Source organism: Ornithorhynchus anatinus, chromosome 17 (genome assembly GCF_004115215.2).
Source record: "Ornithorhynchus anatinus isolate Pmale09 chromosome 17, mOrnAna1.pri.v4, whole genome shotgun sequence".
In the NCBI taxonomy this organism is placed as follows: Eukaryota; Metazoa; Chordata; class Mammalia; order Monotremata; family Ornithorhynchidae; genus Ornithorhynchus; species Ornithorhynchus anatinus.
In genome coordinates this window covers 4,968,788-4,986,535 of record NC_041744.1, presented here as the reverse complement: position 1 = coordinate 4,986,535, position 17,748 = coordinate 4,968,788, and the positions used below count along the sequence as shown (strand labels likewise).

At 52.3% G+C, this 17,748-nt stretch overlaps 1 protein-coding gene across 1 annotated transcript in view; it reads right to left on the bottom strand.

The window, feature by feature from the left end:
- Nucleotides 1–16,224, bottom strand: part of CCDC92B (coiled-coil domain containing 92B) — a 29,187-nt gene extending 12,963 nt beyond the window's left edge. The window contains exons 1-2 of the mRNA XM_029081578.2: nt 15,993–16,224; nt 7,620–7,755 (exon numbers count right to left, since the gene is read on the bottom strand). Of these exons, the coding sequence (XP_028937411.1) occupies nt 7,620–7,749 (130 nt within the window). The 5' untranslated portion in view covers nt 7,750–7,755; nt 15,993–16,224. The remainder of the gene's footprint in view (nt 1–7,619; nt 7,756–15,992) is intronic.
- Nucleotides 16,225–17,748: the final 1,524 nt, after the last annotated feature.

The following is a 17,748-nucleotide window of genomic DNA, read 5'->3' as shown; positions in this document are numbered from 1 at the left end:
CTGTGCCTGTTACCTCATCTGTAAAATGGGGATTAACTGTGAGCCTCACGTGGGACGACCTGATGACCCTGTATCTCTCCCAGCGCTTAGAACAGTGCTCTGCACCTAGTAAGCGCTTAACAAATACCAACATTATTATTACCCCAGCGCTTAGAACAGTGCTCTGTACTTAGTAAGCGCTTAACAAATACCATTCTTCTTCTTCTTGACCTGTGTTTATGGGGATGGGGGACTGGTGGCAACTATGCAGCTGCCATGATGATAATTATAGTATTTAATAATAATAATTATGGTATCTGTTAAGCGCTTACTATGTGCCAAGCTCCGTTCTTAGATATAAGGTAATCGGGTTGTCTCACGTGGGGCTCGTAGTTTTTATCCCCATTTTACAGATGAGGGAACTGAGGCACAGAGAAGTTAAGTGACCTGCCCAAGGTCACACAGCAGACAAGTGGCAGAGTCAGGATTAGAACCCACATCCTCTGACTCCCAAGCCTGGGCTCTTGCCATTAAGCCACACTGCTTCTAAGTGTTAAGTACTATTTAATAATAATAATAATAATAATGTTGGTATTTGTTAAGCGCTTACTATGTGCCGAGCACTGTTCTAAGCGCTGGGGTAGACATAGGGGAATCAGGTCGTCCCACGTGGGGCTCACAGTCTTAATCCCCATTTTACAGATGAGGGAACTGAGGCACAGAGAAGTTAAGTGACTTGCCCACAGTCACACAGCTGACAAGTGGCAGAGCTGGGATTCGAACTCATGAGCCCTGACTCCAAAGCCCGTGCTCTTTCCACTGAGCCACGCTGCTTTTATTTAAGTGCTTATTATGTGCCGAGCATTGTATTAAGCACCAGGGTGGATACAAGATAATCAGGTCTGACACAGTCCCTGTCCCATACCCTCATTTTCTTTTTTTAATGGTATTTAAGTGCTTACTCTATGCCAAGCACTATACTAAGCCCTGTAGTAGATCCAAGCTAATCAGGTTGGTTACAGTCCACGTCCCACGTGGGGCTCATAGCGTGGCTCAGTGGAAAGAGCCCGGGCTTGGGAGTCAGAGGTCATGGGTTCTGATCCCGGCTCTGCCGCTTGCCGGCTGTGTGACTTTGGGCAAGTCACTTCATATCTCTGTTCCTTAGTTATCCATCTGTAAAATGGGGATTAAAACTGTGAGCCCCACGTGGGACAACCTGATCACCTTGTATCCCCCCAGTGCTTAGAACAGTGCTTTGCAAATGTTTACGTCAAATACCACTATTCTTATTAATCCCCATTTGAAAGATGACGTAACTGAGGCCCAAAGGTCACAGCAGGCAAGTGGCAGAGCCAGGGTTAGAACCCAGGTCCCCTGACTCCCAGGAGGCTGCTCTTTCCACTAGGCCACATCGTCCTAGAGCAGAAGCCCCTTCTGGGGTCACCTCTTCCTGGTGCTACCTGCAGGACTAGTTTGGAAGGGGGAGACCAGGATGGGGTTCACTCCCGGACGGAGGGGGAGGGCACCTTGGGGAATCGCAAGTATCTGAAGTGTTTCGTGTGGAGCGTTTGACCCACAAACCTCCAGCTCTCTATTTTTAGGGGGAGCGGGACAGGCCTGGGGGACCCTCACCGACTGGAACCCCTGGGGAAATCTCCCTGTGAATTTTCATCTTCACATGCGCCGAGCCTCTCTGCCCTAGATTTCTCCATAATCTGCTTCTTCCCTCTTCTTCCAAGCTCCTCTGCTTCTGAGACTAGGTCCCGAAGTCACATCTGCCAGCTACGAAGCTCCATGAGGCCTAAGGAAGCAGGCCTTACCTGGGACCCATCCAGGGAGTGACTGGGCCAGACCCTCTATTTTTTTTGTGTGTTTGTATGTGTGTGTGATATGTTAGACGCTTACTATGTGTCAAATGCTATTCCAAGTGCTGGGGTGGGTACAAATTAATTAGGTCGGACAGGGTCATTGTCCTGCATCACCAAAACTCACTCCCTTTGTTCTTCCCCCCCCTCCCCGCCTCCCAGCACTTAATGATATATGTACATCTCTATAATTCTATTTATTTATATTAATGCATGTTTACTTGTGTTGATGTCTGTCCCCCACCCGCCACTTCTAGACTATGAGCCTGTCCCTGACTGGGCAGGGATTATCTCTCTTTATTGCTGTATTGTATTTTCCAAGGGCTTAGTACAGTGTTCTGCACACAGTAAGTGCACAAATATGATTGAATGCGTGAATGAATAAGTAGTAGGGAGACCAGGTATTTAGTTTCCATTTTACAGTTGAGGAAACTGAGACACAGAAGTGAAGTGACTTGCCCAAGGTCACACATCAAGCAGCTGGCAGACCTGGGATTAGAACCCAGGGGTTCTGATTCTCGGGCCTGGACTCTTTCCACTAGCCCACGCTGCTTCCTCTACTTGCCAGAATTTATGGAAGATGCTTCACTTCTCTGTGCCTTAATTTCCTCATCTGTCAAATTAAACAGCTGTTCTCCCTCTCCCTTCAATAATAATGTTGGTATTTGTTAAGCGCTTACTACGTGCCGAGCACTGTTCTAAGCGCTGGGGGAGATACAGGGTAATCAGGCCGTCCCAAGTGAGGCTCACAGTTAATCCCCATTTTACAGATGAGGTAACTGAGGCACAGAGAAGTTAAGTGACTTGCCCACAGTCACACAGCTGACAAGTGGCAGATCCGGGAATCGAACCCATGACCTCTGACTCCGAAGCCCAGGCTCTTTCCACTGAGCCACGCTGCTTCCCCTTGGGGCCCAGGGACTGCTTATATCATCTCTACCCCAATGCTTAGCTCAGTGCTTAGCACATAGTAAGTGTTTAACAAATGATACAGCTATTATTAGGATACCCTTGTGCGAGGCTGGGCTGAGTCCCAGGCTGCCTGCTGACCCTGAGAGGGTTGGAAACTGAATGTAGCCTCTGGATATAATAATATCAATAATAATAGTATTTGTAAAGCACTTGCTATATACTAAGCACTGGGACAGTTACAAGATAATCAGGTCCCACAGGGTTTACAGTCTAGGAGGAAGAATAGGTACTGAATAATTTTGCAGATGAGCGAACTGAGGCACAGAGAAGAAAAGTGACTTGCTCAAGGTCACATAGCAGACAAGTGGCAGAGCTGGGATTAGAACCCAGGTCCTTCTGATTCCCAGGCCTGTGCTCTTTCCACTAGGCCACTCTGTGATGTGGTGGACTCCAGCCTGGATGATGGGGATGGGGTTGGTGGGATGTTGCTAGACTGTAAGCTGCTTGTGGGCAGGGAACATGATTACCAATTCTGTTATATTGTACTCTCCCAAGTGCTTAGTCTAGTACACAAACGCTCAGTAAATACCGCTGACTGATGTTGTTCTCTTGAGGGGTCTGGGGGAGAAGGCTGACGAGAGAGAGAGTGTGAGAGAGAGAGTCTAAGTAAGGGTCAGGGTCACTGGCCCAGTCCGGACTCAGATGACAACAGGCCAGAAGGGGTAAGGATCAGGTGCAGAGATTTGGGGTCCTGACCCACGCCAAAGACTTAAAGTAGAACAGAAGTGAGGGGGAGGATGTCAGGGCAACAATACTGGACAGGGAGCAAGACTCTGGACAGAGACCTCCAGGAGGCGGATGAAGGGGCGTGAGTTCTGTCCCAGAGGGAGAGGGTTCAGGGAGGGGAGAAGAAAAGAAAATCACAGATCAGAGTTTGGAAGTGTCTGGTGCTTGCTTGGCTTTTCTCCCATGCTAAGATCTCTCAGTAATAATGTCTCTTGCTTTTTGAATACTGCTCTTATTTTTCCAAAGCACTTTCACATCGATGACCTCATTCTAGCCTCCCAAATTCCCGTGAGGTAGGGAGAAGCAGAGATCGTTATCCCCATTTTTGCAGATGAGAAAACTGAGGCCCGGATAGGCTCAGCTCTTTGTTCCCGAGCCCCACGGCGGGGACTGATCCGGGACTAGGACCCTGGTTTCCTGCCTCAGTGCCACCTTCCTTCCACCAGCGCCTGCTGCCTTCAAGGTCGAGGGGGTCTGTAGAGTGTTGGGTACATAGTGCTTGATAAATACCCCTGATTAATGGTTTCCCATCCCCTTCAACTGGGGTGAAAATGTTTTCCCATCTCCCTGTATCCTCTCACTGAGATCTTCGCTCTCCATCTCCAGGGTTCTGGGCTGACTGGGATTCTGGGCTCCCCTGGGGACCCCAAACCTGTCTACCGGCCCTCCATCTTGGGGTCCCTGGGGAGGTAGGGGGGTAGTCCCTGTACCACGGCTCCCTTATGCAATCATCGCTGTTCGCTGGAACAAGCTGAGCATGGTAATTACTGCAGCACAAGATTCCTGGTGTGTCCTTAAGCTCCTGGAAGAGGGGCAGAGGCAAGGAGAGAAATAAATTTGCAGCTGCCTCTGGCATGCGGGGGTGGGAAGGGGGTGGAGGGGACAGTGTGTGTGTATGTTTGTGTGTGTATGAATTGGCCTCTCCTAGGTGATCTCGATTTCATGTGAACAAATGAAGCATCTTGGAAGGAGAATGAGGAGGAAGAGGAGGCAGACAGGGAGAAGGAGGGAGAGCGTGGAGGATGGGGAGGAGGAGGGTTAAGGCACCTCCCTTCCTGTAAAACCCAAGACTGTAAACCTTCTTCGCCAAGTTTGTGCCGCTGTCTGGGGAAAGAAAAAAACTGCTGAAACGCAGGAGGGGAAGGACGACTGATCGATTCCAATATCTATTTGGAGGTGATGCCTCCCCTCCCCTCTCTTCCCTTCCTCTTTTTCTCCCCTCCTCTTCCCTTCCCTCTCCGTGCCCCCAGGCAATTAGCACTGGAACCCGAGGAAAGGGGTTGTCGGATTCCAGTTCCTTGGGAAGCAGGAAACCCGGTTCCCTGCCCTCTTGGACTTTCCTTCTCCCCGGGAGGAAGCCTCCCCGAATCATTGAATTTGCTTCGGTCACCTCTGAATCCCTGCTCGGCTGAGACGAGGGCTGGGGCCTGTTAGATAATGGCTGATGCGTAGTCCGTGGTGGGTCAGCTTTTACGTGGCTTTTACTCGACATTTAACTCTCTCTCCCCAACGTCAGCGATCGTGGTTTGCCTTCAAGTGCCAACCTGCTTTACTCCCCGGGGTCAATCAGCCAATCAATCACTGGTATTCACAGAGCGCTTACTATGGGAATCAGCTTGGCCTAGTAGAAAGAACCTGGGCCCTGGAGTCAGAGGTCCTGGGTTCTAATCCCATTTACTTGCCTGTGGTGTGATCCTGGGCAGGTTCTCTCACTTCTCTGAGTCTCAGTTTTTTCATCTGGAAAATGGGGTTTCAATATCTGTTATGTCTCCTCCTTAGATTGGGAGTCCCATGTGCGATAGGAACGTGTCCAACCTTACTGTCTTGTATCTACCTAGTGCTTAGCGTGGTACTTGGTACATGATGAGGGTCAGCGTGGCTCAGTCGACAGAGCCTGGGCTTCGGAGTCAGGGGTCATGGGTTCGACTCCCGGCTCTGCTACTTGTCAGCTGTGTGACTGTGGGCAAGTCACTTAACTTCTCTGTGCCTGTTACCTCATCTGTAAAATGGGGATTAACTGTGAGCTTCACGTGGGACGACCTGATGACCCTGTATCTCCCCCAGTGCTTAGAACAGTGCTCTGCACATAGTAAGCGCTTAACAAATACCAACATTATTATTATTATTATTGTGATGAGACTTAGACTAAATAGGAAGGAGCATGGCCTAGTGGATAGAGCAAGGACCTGGGTTCTAACTGCCACTTGTCTGATGTGTGACCTTGGGTAAATCACTTAACCTCTCTGTTACCTCATCTGTAAAATGGGAATTAAGACTGTGAGCAACTATGTGGGATTGTATCCAACCTGATTTTCTTGTATTTACCCCAGCACTTAGTACAGTGCCTGGCACACAGTAAGCGCTTAACAGATTCCATTAAAAAAAGTAATAGTACATATTGAGTGTTTGTTGTGTGGCTTAGGCCACTTGTCTGCTGTGGCCTTGGGCAAGTCATTTAATTTCTTTATGACTCAGTTTCCTCATCTGTAAAATGAGGATTAAATCCTACTCACTTCTATTTAGACTATGAGTCCCATGTGGATAGGCACTGTATACAACCTGATGATCCAGTCCTTGGCAAATAGGAAGTGCTTAACAAGTCCCAAAATAAGAATAACAGTAGTAATAATATTAACTGCTCACTATGTGCTGAGCACTGGGAGAAAACACATTGGTGGAAATAAACATTGTCCCTGTCCCTCATGAGGCTCATAATGTAAAAAATGATTATTATTATTATTATTACAAGAGAGTAGGTAGACCAGGGCAGATTTTCAGAGGTACAGAAGGAGATTTCTGTACAGTTTTGGTTGGCAGGGTATGGACAGACAGGCCAAGGCCAGGAGATGGGGATGCCTTCCAGCCTTATTCCTTTTGAAGGGAATGACCTCACCTCGGCTCTTATCAATGGATGGAGTCTGCGCCTGCTCTGATAAAGCGATGGGCTATTTTTACCCCTTGATTGATCAATCAGTGAGAAGCAGGAAGGGCAACGTGGGGGAGTGCCTGGGCATCTCTGCTCACTGCTCCCTGAGGGTGTGCCAGGGTGCTCTCTCCTGTCTTTTTCTCTTTCTTTGTCTTTCTCTCTCTCTCTGTCTTTCTCTTTCTCTCTCTCTGTCTTTGTCTGTCTTTCCCTCTCTCTCTTTCCTTACTGCCCTCACTCCACATCTAGTGTATCCCCTTCCTGGGGCAGAGGCAGCTGAGGTGGGGAGGAAGAAAGGCAGGGCAAAGGTTTGAGATCCAGCCCAGAAACCAGAAGTCCAGAATTGGGCCTAGGGGAAAGCGCATGGGCCTAAAAGTCAGAGGAATTGGGCTCTAATCCCGGCTCCTCCACCTGCTGGCTATGTGATCTCTGGAGAGTGGTTTAACTTCTCTGAGTCTTTCTCATCTGTGAAATGGGGATTCAATTCGTGTTCTCCCTCCTTAGATTGTGAGTCCCAGCTGGGTCAAGGACTGTGTCCAATCTGATTACCTTGGATCTACCCCAGAACTTAGTACAGTGCTTGGCACACAGAAAGCGCTTTCACAAATACTATTTTATTATTATTGTAATTTAGTACAGTGTGTGGCACAAAGTAAATGCTTAACAAATACCATAATTATTATAATTCCGAATTCCCGTTTTACAGATGAGAGAACTGAGTCCCGGAGAAGTGAAGTGACTTCCCCTAGGTCACACAGTAAACAAGTGGTGGAGTGGGGATTAGAACCCAAGTTCTTCTGACTCCCAGGCCTGTGCTCTATCAGCCACACTGGTGAGTCCTCACAACTTTGTGATCTCTCCCCAGGTCCCCATCAAACACCAGCCACCTCTGGGGATGCCCCAGGCAACTCAGCCATTCAGTCCGAGTAGGCATCGAATCCCTATTTTACAATTGAGGAAACCGAGGCCCAGAGAAATTAAGGGACATTCCCAGTGTCCCACAGGGAGCAATCGGCAGAGCCGCTCTTGTCATCTCTCGCCTCCTCTGGAGCCATTGGCTGCTATCCCCCTGCTCGAGGTCCCGTGTCCCTTGGCTGCTCCAACCGGAAAGGGGGACCCCGGGGGAAGGGTGTGGGGCGATCTGCCGCGCTCACCTGTGCAGTGCTTCTGCAGACGCAGGATCTCGAGGTGCAGGTCCCGTAGGAGCTCCATCTGTTCCTTCTTCAGGAAGGCGATATGGCGCTGCACCCGCTGGATCTGGTGCTCCAGGGACAGGGAGTCCATCCTCTCCTGTGGGGATGACCACCAGGGAAAGGACACTGCTGATCACCCCCGCCCCCCCAGCAAGGGTAGCCCTGGCTGACCCACCCGGCCCTGTCTTGTGCTTGTGGCCACTGGCAAATGCCTGGGATTTCCCAGTCCAGACCTCCTGCTGATAAAGGTGGGGTCCCCCCGTGAGGAGCTATGGAGAAAGATGTCAGCTGGGTCCCCAGGGGCCGCCCCCAGGCTCTCCAGTTTGTGTGTGTGTGGGGGGGTCTCCGGGGAGGCCACGCCACCCTTTCATCAGCCAAGTGGGCCCAAGGGGGCTTCTTCCACCAACCTCAGAGCCACAGGGCCTCCTGAGTGGGGCTGGCAGTGTCTGACTCACCCTCAGACAATAATGATAATAATAAAAATAATTGTGGTATTTGTTAAGCACTTACTATGTGTCAGGCACTGTACTAAGCAATGGATACAAGCAAATCAGATTGGGTACAGTCCCTGTCCCACATGGGGCTTACAGTCTCCCCATTTTACAGATGAGGGAAGTGAGGCCCAGAGAAGTGAAGTGATTTGCCCAAGACCAGACAGCAGACAAGTGGCAGTTGGGATTAGAACCCATGACCTTCTGATTCCCAGGCCCGTGCTCTATCCACTACACCATGCTGCTTCTCTGCCTTACGGTAGGCTTGGCTGGGCTTCAACTGCATCCTGACTGCAGTGAGGGCCCCCCCCGGTGAGCTTGATGGGCAGGAAAAGAGGAATCTGAAGAAGAACTGGATTTTGCTGGGTGACGTAGAGCAACTCACTCAACTCCTCTGGGCCTCGGTTTCCTCACCTGTAAAATAGGGACTAAATACCCATCCCTACTTAATCAGTGAGTCTTGTGTGGGACAGGGATGGTGTCTGACTTGATTATCTTGCATCTATACCAGTTCTATTCCTTTTTTCTATGCTATCTGTCAAGCACTTACTATTTGTCAGGCACTGTTCTAAGCGCTGGGATAGATACAAGGTCATTAGGTTGGACACAGTCACTGTCCCGCATGGGGCTCATAGACTTTCTCCCCCTTTTACAGATGAGGTAACTAAGGCACAGAGAAGTTAAGTGACTCCCTCACTTGTTTGCTGTTCATTCAATAGTATTTATTGAGCGTTTACTATGTGCAGAGCACTGTACTAAGCGCTTGGAATGTACAGATCGGTAACAGAGACAGTCCCTGCCCTGTGCGACTCAGGGGGAGCCAGCATTAGAATCCAGTCCTTCGGACTCCCAGGTCTGGACTCTATCCATGAGTCCACACTACCTCTCAGTACCTCTCAGTACTTAGTACAGTGGCTGGCACACAGTGTCTAGCAAATACCACCAATTATTATTATTATTGTTAGCTTTGCCCTTAAGGTGCTGTGTGATCTGAAGCAACGCACTTAACTTCTCTGGGCCTCGGGTTCCCATCCATTCAGTGAAGAAAATAATCTCTGCCTCTTCCTACCTGGAAGGGGTGTTATGAGCTCCAGTGGGAGCTAGGGTATGTATTAGTTATATTTGTCAAGCATTTTCATTGTGGTGCTAAGCACTGATGAAACGAAATAATCACATCAGCCTCAGTCCTTGTCTCACCAGGGCTCTTGATCTAAAAAGTAGGGAGAGCAGATATTGACTCTATTTTTCCAGATGTTCGCAGGTGTTTAGTACTGTCCTGGGTACATAATGCTTAAAAAACACTTTTGATGTGGAAAACTGCAGCCCAGAAGGGTTCAGGAACTTGCCTAAGATCACACAGCAGGGCAGAGGTTGAACTGGGATCAAAACTCAGGTCTTCTGAATTCCAATCCCGTGTTCTTTCCACCAGGCCATCAATTTCTCAACCAATCAATGGTATTTATTGAGCACTTACTGTATGCAAAGCCCTGTACTGAGCACTGGGAGAGTCCAATAGTAAGAGTTGGTAGACACTCTAAGCCCACAATAAGCTTGCGGTCTAGAGGGTCATCCAACAATTATGTGCATCATAGATGGGATTGATTCCCTCCAAGTCTGGCTCCCTTTTTCATTCTCCCATCTCCATCCACCAGTCACTGATCCTCCTACCCCGGCCTCTCAGAAACAGCTGCTCAGTTTCGAGCGGATCTTCTCTGACTGGAGGGGAGAGCTGCCTTTTGAGGAGGAGGAGTTTTGGGGATGAAAGAGTGGGGCCCAGGGGGTGACCCCTACGTTGGCCTCACTCTCACACCACTCGGAGTCATGCCCGCCTCAGACACAACACGCAGTCTGGAAGAAAATGGGACCGCTTGGACCTCCCTTGGGCCACTTTTGACCTGGACTGGGGGGCCAACTACCCCAGGCATCTCTCTCCTCAGCTGTCCTGCCTTTCTCCTGAGAGTGGTATGTCAGTCCCACCCTTTAAACCCCCTCATCCTCTTTCAAGAGGAAGCAACATGGTCTAGTGAGAAGGGCACAGGTCTGGGAGTCAGAGGATCTGGGTTCTCCACCACTTGCCTGCTGTGTGACCTTGGGTAAGTCACTTTACTTCTCTTTTATTCATCAAATGGGGGAATCAAACACCCACTCTCCCCCTCCCTTAGACTGTGAACCCCATGTGGGACAGGGGCTGTGTAGAACATGATTATCTTTTATTTACCTGGGATACAGTAAGCACTTAACCAGTACCCTCATTATAATTCTAGACTGTGAGCTCGTTGTTGGGTAGGAATTGTCTCTGTTGCTGAATTGTACTTTCCAAATGCTTAGTACAGTGCTCTGCACACATTAAGAGCTCCATAAATATGATTGAATGAAAAGGTCTGTGGGGGCCTTCTGGGCTGACTGGACTAGATCAGAATCCCTGCCCCTGGGCTTTAGCACGTGGACCCATTCTCACCCTCCTTCCTCCTTTTCTCCCTCTCTTCCATCCCCATCCATTTTTTTTATGGTAATTGTCAAGTGCTTACCATGTGGCAGGCACTGTACTACCTCATTACCTCATCTGTAAAAATGGGGATTAAGAAATGTGAGCCCTGCTTGGGACAATCTGACTACCCTGTATCTACCCCAGCTCTTAGAACAGTGCTCTGCACATAGTAAGTGCTTAACAAATACCATAATTATTAATTATTATTACTAAACACTGGAGTAGATACAAGGTAATCGGGTTGGACACAGTCTCTATCCCAAAGAGGGTTCACAGTCTTAATCCCCATTTTACAGGTCAGGTAACTGAGGCACAGAGAAGTGAAGCGACTTGCCTTAGGTCAAACGGCAGGCAAGTGGCAGAAGTGGGAATTTATATTCTCTGACTCTTAAACCCATGCCCTTTCCATTAGGCCATGCTGCTTCTCATTTTTGTCTAATCCTACAGGGGCTTTCACATGCACCTGCTTCCTCTCTGCCCTTTTCTGGATTATTACAGACTATGTCCCTCCCTCCTTTTAATGAAGGACATCTAGGCAGGTGCGTGTGTGAAATCATGCCTGTGCATATGCTTTTGTAGACTTGCACCCTTGCTGGAGAGTGCAGCACACTGTGGGTGGCAAGTATAATTGTTGCACAGACCAGTGATTACCATCATAATAATAACTGTGGTATTTGTTAAGCACTTCCTCTGTGCCACGTTCTGGAGTAGCGATAACAACATCAGACCAGAACAGTCCCTGTCCTACGCAGGACTTAAAGTCTAAGGGGGAGGGAGAACGGGGATTTCATCCCCATTTTATGGCTGAGGAAACTGAGGCCCAGAGAGGTAAGGTGACTTGCCCAAGAACACACAGTAAGAAGTGGCAGAGGAGGGACTAGAACCCAGGTCTCCTGACTCGCACTTGGTTCCTTCTCAAGGAGATTCCACCAGAAGATTCCGTCATCAGCGTCGTCGTCATCATCATCTAAATTTTAAGCTCCTTGTTGGTGGGGAGCATGCCTACCAACTCTGTTGTATTACACTCCCCTAAACTCTTAGTACAGTGCTCTGCATACAGCAAGCGTTCACTATATACCATCAATTTATTGATCCTCGTCAGCCACGATCGCAGGAGGCTTTGGGCCCAAGTGCCCGCGTGTTAGCTAAAATGTCAGATTCGAGTTCTTGAAAGGAAATTGTAAAGCCCCGACATGCGTCCATTCAAGCCCAAGTTCCTCGCTTCCAACCGGTGCCAAGCAAACCAGCTGCCTCTGCACCTCCTGGCCACCTGAGACGTTTGCTCGGAACCGGCAAGGAGGCTTCTGCCTCTACAAAATCTGGGTCATCAATGAACTTGGTGAGCGTTCTGACTTAGAGACCGGGAAAGGCAAGGGGAAAAAAAAAAATCAGCCTTCCTTGCTATCTGGAAAATCTAAATTGACTCAGAAAGAAAGAGCCAGGAAAATGCCAGCTTATCTGATCTGAAATTTCGTCTAGAGCCCTCCCAGCTTCAGATTGTCCTGTCCTTGGCCCTGGTCCAGTGCAGGTAACAGGATATGAAGGTCCACCAGCTGCCTGGATGTCCCCGTCTCTCCCCTTGCCTTGGACCCTTGAACCACAAGTGGCTCCTTCCTAGCACTGGGACCATCTTCATGGGGGGAGGGCTGATGCAGGGATGGGTTGTTCTGCTCCCCTCACCCAACACACAGCTTTTTAGCTCAATTCCCATCCCAGATCTCTCAGACTTTCCAGACAGAGCAGAAAAGAGCCAAAATGGCAGCTTCCTGTCCCATCAGCCCTCTGGAGGTCGTCCCCTCCCAGTCTCCATCTCCCCAGCTAAAATCCCATCCCACTTTTCACCACTGTGCTCAAAAGTAACATTGGCATCTCTGCTTCCCAGTGCCCTGGATTTGTTCACCCTTCAAAGGTCTGGCTATGAGGCAAGGAAGATTTGCTTTGTCTCCTGTTCCAGGGAATTAATTAATGATGGTATCTGTTAAGCACTTACTCTGTACCAGGCACTGTACTAAGCACTGGGGTAGTTACAAGTAAATCGGGTTGGATACAGTCCCTGGCCCACGTGGGGCTCACAGTCTCAGTCCCAATTTTACAGAGGAGGTAACTGAGGCCCAGAGAAGTGAAGCGACTTGCCCAAGGTCATTCAGCAGACAAGTGGCAGAGTCAGGATTAGAAGCCATGACCTTCTGACTCCCAGCCCCACACTCTATTCACTATGCCATGCTGTTTCTCAATGGCATGGCAATAGTGCCCATCCACCTGATTCTCCAGAGGTCCAAGGGGGCTCTGAGTGCCGTTGCCAGGTCCCTGGCCCCACTCCCAAGCTGCCAACCTCAACGATGGGAGAAAGTGGGCTTTTCCACCCCACAGCGAGGGCTCTCCCAAGGCAAGCAAAAGGGAAAAATGCTGGTTTGCTTTTCTTCATTCCTTCTCCCCCTCACCCCCAACCCTACCTTTCAACAGTTCCCCTACACCAGGAGTGAAGTCAGGGGAGACCCTAGCCTCCAGCAGGAAGGTAGGGGGGTGAGCTGAAGGAGGGGGGTCCTAGAGAAGCACCATGACTTAGTGGAAAGAGCATGAGCTGGGGAGTAAGAAGGTCATGGGTTCTAATCCCGGCTCTGCCACCCATCAGCTGTGATTTTGGGCAAGACACTTAACTTCTCTGTGCTCAGTTCCCTCATCTGTAAAATGGGGATTAAGATGTGAACCCCATGTGGGACAACTTGATTACTTTGTACCTACCCCAGTGTTTAGAACCGTGCTTGGCATATAAGTGTTCAACAAATACCATTATTATTATTATTCAGGGCCTCCACCTTAGATATTCCTCAAGAAGAGGGAAGGAATTCCTTCTCCCACTGTTCTTTGGATACCTACTAGGCTGCACTGCCTTCCCGTCCAAACCAAAAGGACATATGCAACCCCATCAATCCACAAATCAACAGTATTTATTGAGAGCTGATTGTGTACAAAGCACTGTACTAAGTGGTTGGGAGAATAAAATATAATAAAGGTGGAAGCTGTGATCTCTGCCCTTAAGGAGCTTGCAATCTAATTGGGGAGGCAGACAGTAAAAAAAAAAAAATTACAGATAGGGGAAACAGTAGAGAACAGTAATATGGACATAAGTGCTTTGGGGCTGAGGGATGGGATGAGAACCCAAATGCTTAAGGGATACTGAGCTGACTGTATCCTTGACTTTTCTCCTCCTCAATCAATTAATCAATACAACAATTATTAAGTATAATAAAAGCAATACAGGTAGGATGAGGTAAGAGTTTAAATGTAATAATAATTATGGTAGTTGAATACCATGTGCCAAGCACTGTCCTAAACACTAAGGTAGATAAAAGATAATCCGCTTGGACACAGTCCCTGTCTCACAGTGTAAGTAGGAGGGAGTATTTGGACATATAATGATAATTATGGTATTTGTTAAGCACTTATTATGTGCCAGGCACTGTACTAAGCGCAGGGGTGGAGACAAGCAAATTGGGTTGGATACCGTCCCTGTCGCGTGTGGAGCTCGCACTCTCAATCCTGTACCATTGCCAACTGGTTTAACTGGGCATAACTGGGTTAGTAAGCATAAACAAAGAGCCCGGACCTGGGGGTCAGAAGGACCTGGGTTCTAATCTCCACTTCGCCACTAGTCTGCTATGTGGCCTTGGGCAAGTAATTTAACTTCTCTGTGCCTCACTTGCCTCATCCGTAAATTACAGATTAAGACGCTGAGCCCCACATGGGCCAGGAACTGTGTCCAACCTGATTAGCTTGTATCTACCCCAGAGCTTAGTACAGTGCCTGGCACTTAGTGAGTGCTTAACAAATACCACGGAAAAACTCCGAAGAAAAAAAATGAAGGAAAAAGAAGTCAAGACAAAAAGAAACCAAGCTGTGGAGTGGGACAGGGCTGTATCCAATCCGATTATTTTGTAAATATCCCAGCGATTAGCACAGACTCAGCACCGAATAAATATCATTACTTCTTCCCCCGCCCCCACACATAAAAGCAACCAATAAACTAGAGGCTGAACAGGACTGTTCCCTGCCCTTCTTGCCTCTCCCTGCTGTCTCCAGGCTTCGTCAAAGGTTGCTGTGTGTGTGTGTGTTTGCGTGTGTGTGTTGGGGAGCTGGAAAGGGGGGGGCGGGTTGTGCCTGGGCTGCTTTTACAGGCCAGTAAGTAGTATTTTCAGTGGGCGGGTGGATTTTCTGAGCTTGCCTGCAAGGCAGAGAGGCGTTCTTCTTTCCGTCCAGCCCTGGGACCCAGACGTCTTGGGCCTGGTCAAGTGGTTCCCTTCCTCCCTCTACCCTCCCTTCGCTCTGCTGTCCCCTCGAATGGAAGCAGATGGGGAAGTGGGGGGTCAGCCCCGGCCCTCCTGGGGTTCCCCCGGGGGCTCCCCCCGATCCAGCCCCTGCTCCAGCCCCTCGGGGTCCCTCGAGGAGCCGAACCCCGGGGTCCTTAGGGAGCTGAGCGTCCAGGACTGGCCAGGCCAGGCCCGAGGCAGGCCCTACAAGGGAAGGACCCCTCGCCCCGTCGCCCAGGTCCCCTCACTCCCCAGCCCCCCGACCCACACTATCCTCCAGTCCTGGCCCCAGACCACCCCATCCTACCCCATCCTTCTCAGCCCCTGACCACCACATCGTGCCCTACCCCCGCCCCAGCCCCCGACCACCTCATACTCCTCCACCCCCTACCCCAATCCCCTTAGCCTACCCCAGTCCCCGACCTCCCACCTCTTCACCCGCCCCCCGCCTTACCCTTCCCTGGACCTGCAGCCCCCGACGACCCTCCTCTCCACCCCTGCCCCCCTTACCCTTCCCTGGGCCTGCAGCCCCCGACCACCCTCCTCTCCACCCTTGTCCCCTATACCCTTCTTTGGGCCTGCAGACCCCAACTACCCGACCTTCACCCCTGTCCCCCTTACCCTTCCCTGAGCCTGCAGTCCCTGACCACCCTCCTCTCCATCCCTGTCCCCCTTACCCTTTCCTGGGCCTGCAGACCCCAACCACCCGGCCCTCACCCCCGTCCCCCTTACCCTTCCCTGAGCCTGCAGCCCTCGACCACCCTCCTCTCCACCCCCGTTCCGCTTACCCTCCCCTGGGCCTGCAGCCTTCGACCACCCTCCTCTCCATCCCCATCCCTTTTTACCCTTCCTCGGGCCTCCGGCCCCCGGCCCCCGACCACCCTCCTCTCCACCCCCGTCCCCCTTACCCTTCCCTGGGCCTGCCGCTTCGGCCCCGGGACCCTCCCACGCTCCCTCCGGCCCCCGGCCCAGCCCCAGTCCCGGCCCCCATCCCCATGCCCCCTTACCCCGGCCCGGGGTTCGTTCTCTGCCCGTTTTGCCCGCTCACCTTTGGCGGATCGGGGCCGGACTGTCCGGACTGTCCGGAGTGTCGGGGGTGGGCAGAGGCGTCCCGGACCCCTGGGTGGGAGGTGGTGGAGGGGAGGGCGAGGGAGGGCAGGGGAGGGCAGGGGGCTCCTCTTGCCCGTTAGACGATGCCCCGCGGCGCCGGCTCGGACCGGGGCTCCATCGGCTGCACCGGCCGGGGGCTCCGGGAAGCCGGTGGCGGGGAGGGGAGAGGAGGCCAGGGGGAGGGGCGGGGGGCTCCGGGAAGGCGGGGGGAGGGGCGGGGGGCTCCGGGAAGGCGGGGGGAGGGGGCTCCGGGGAGGACTCGAGGCGTAAACACCGAGCAACGTGACCGGAACTGGAGAGAGAGGAGGAGGAGGAGGAGGAGGAGGAGGAAGGGTGGGGAGGGAGGAGGAGGAGGAGGAGGAGGAGGGGCAGGCCTGGGGAGGAAGGGTGGCAGGCGGGGACGTTCATTCAATCATTCGTTCAATCCTATTTATTGAGCGCTGGCCGTGTGCAGAACGCCGGACTAAGCGCTTGGGAGAGGACGATAAAGCAACAGAGGAAGGGAAGGGGGCTGGAAGGGGAGGAAGAGGGCGAGGGGGCTGGGGGGGGGGGGGTCGGGCAGCAGGGAGGGGGGAAGGAGGAGGGGAGGAGAGAGCCGGAGGAGGAGTCGGGGGGCTATTTAGCGGGCTGCGGGGTGGATCAAGTGGTCCGAAGGGTGGGGCCGGTCCTTCCCCCGCCCCACTCCCACCGTGTGTTAGGCGCGGGGGCGGCCGGTGGGGCCCGGGGAGGGGTCGAGGGGATGGGGCCTGGGGAGGGCTCTTAGGAGCGAAGCCCGGGGAGGGATCTGGTCGGGGGAGGGTCTGGGCAGGGGGTCTCTGGGAGGGAGGGTGTCGGAGGGGTCGCGGGGGTGGGGCCTGAGGAGGGGTGTCAGGGACCAGGGGACGGGTCGAGGGGATGGGGCCTGGAGAGGGGGCTCGGGGGGGAGGAGTCGCAGGGAAGGGGCTTGGGAAGGGGGGAGGCCCTGGGGAAGGGTCTCTTGGGTGGGGCCTGGGGAGGGGATCCCAGGGAGGGGAGGGCCTGGGGAGGGGTCTCAGGGGGGTGGGCCTGGGGAGGGGTCTCGAGGGTCTGGGGAGGGGCGTCGTGTCTTCGGTCCGGGGCGGGCGGAGTGGGGAGGCGGCTGGCGGGCTGCAGCACCGCGGACAGCTTCCCCTCCCCCTCCCCCCCGCCTGCCCGCCACCGGCCCGGGGAGCCCGAAGAGCCCCAGGTCCGCCCGACCCCCGGGGGCCACCACAGGCCCCCTCCTCTCCCGTCCCACGCCCTCCACAGCCTCTCAGGGTCATCGACCCACCAAGCGATCCGGAGGATTTCCGGAGCCCCGACTGTAGGGAGAACCCGAGGGCTAGGGGGATGGCCGGGGGCACCCCAGAGACCATTAATAGAGGTGGGAGTGGGGGGAGAGAGGAAAGGGGTCCGAGTTTAGGTCTCCCCCCTCCCCCTGCACCGAATTCCAGGACCTACCTAGAAGCCCCCGTCATTCCTCTCTACTGGACCCATCCCACGACCACCTCCGGCTCAGAGGAAACTCCCTTGCGGTTTTCCACGCTCTCACAGCTCCCGGGGCCTGGGCGGATGACGATGATTATATCTGTTCAGCGCTTACTATGCACCAAGCACCGCGCTAAGCGCTGGGTGGGGGGGGGGGTGATACACGTTGATCTAGTTGGACCCGGTCCCCGTCCCGCCCGGACTCAATC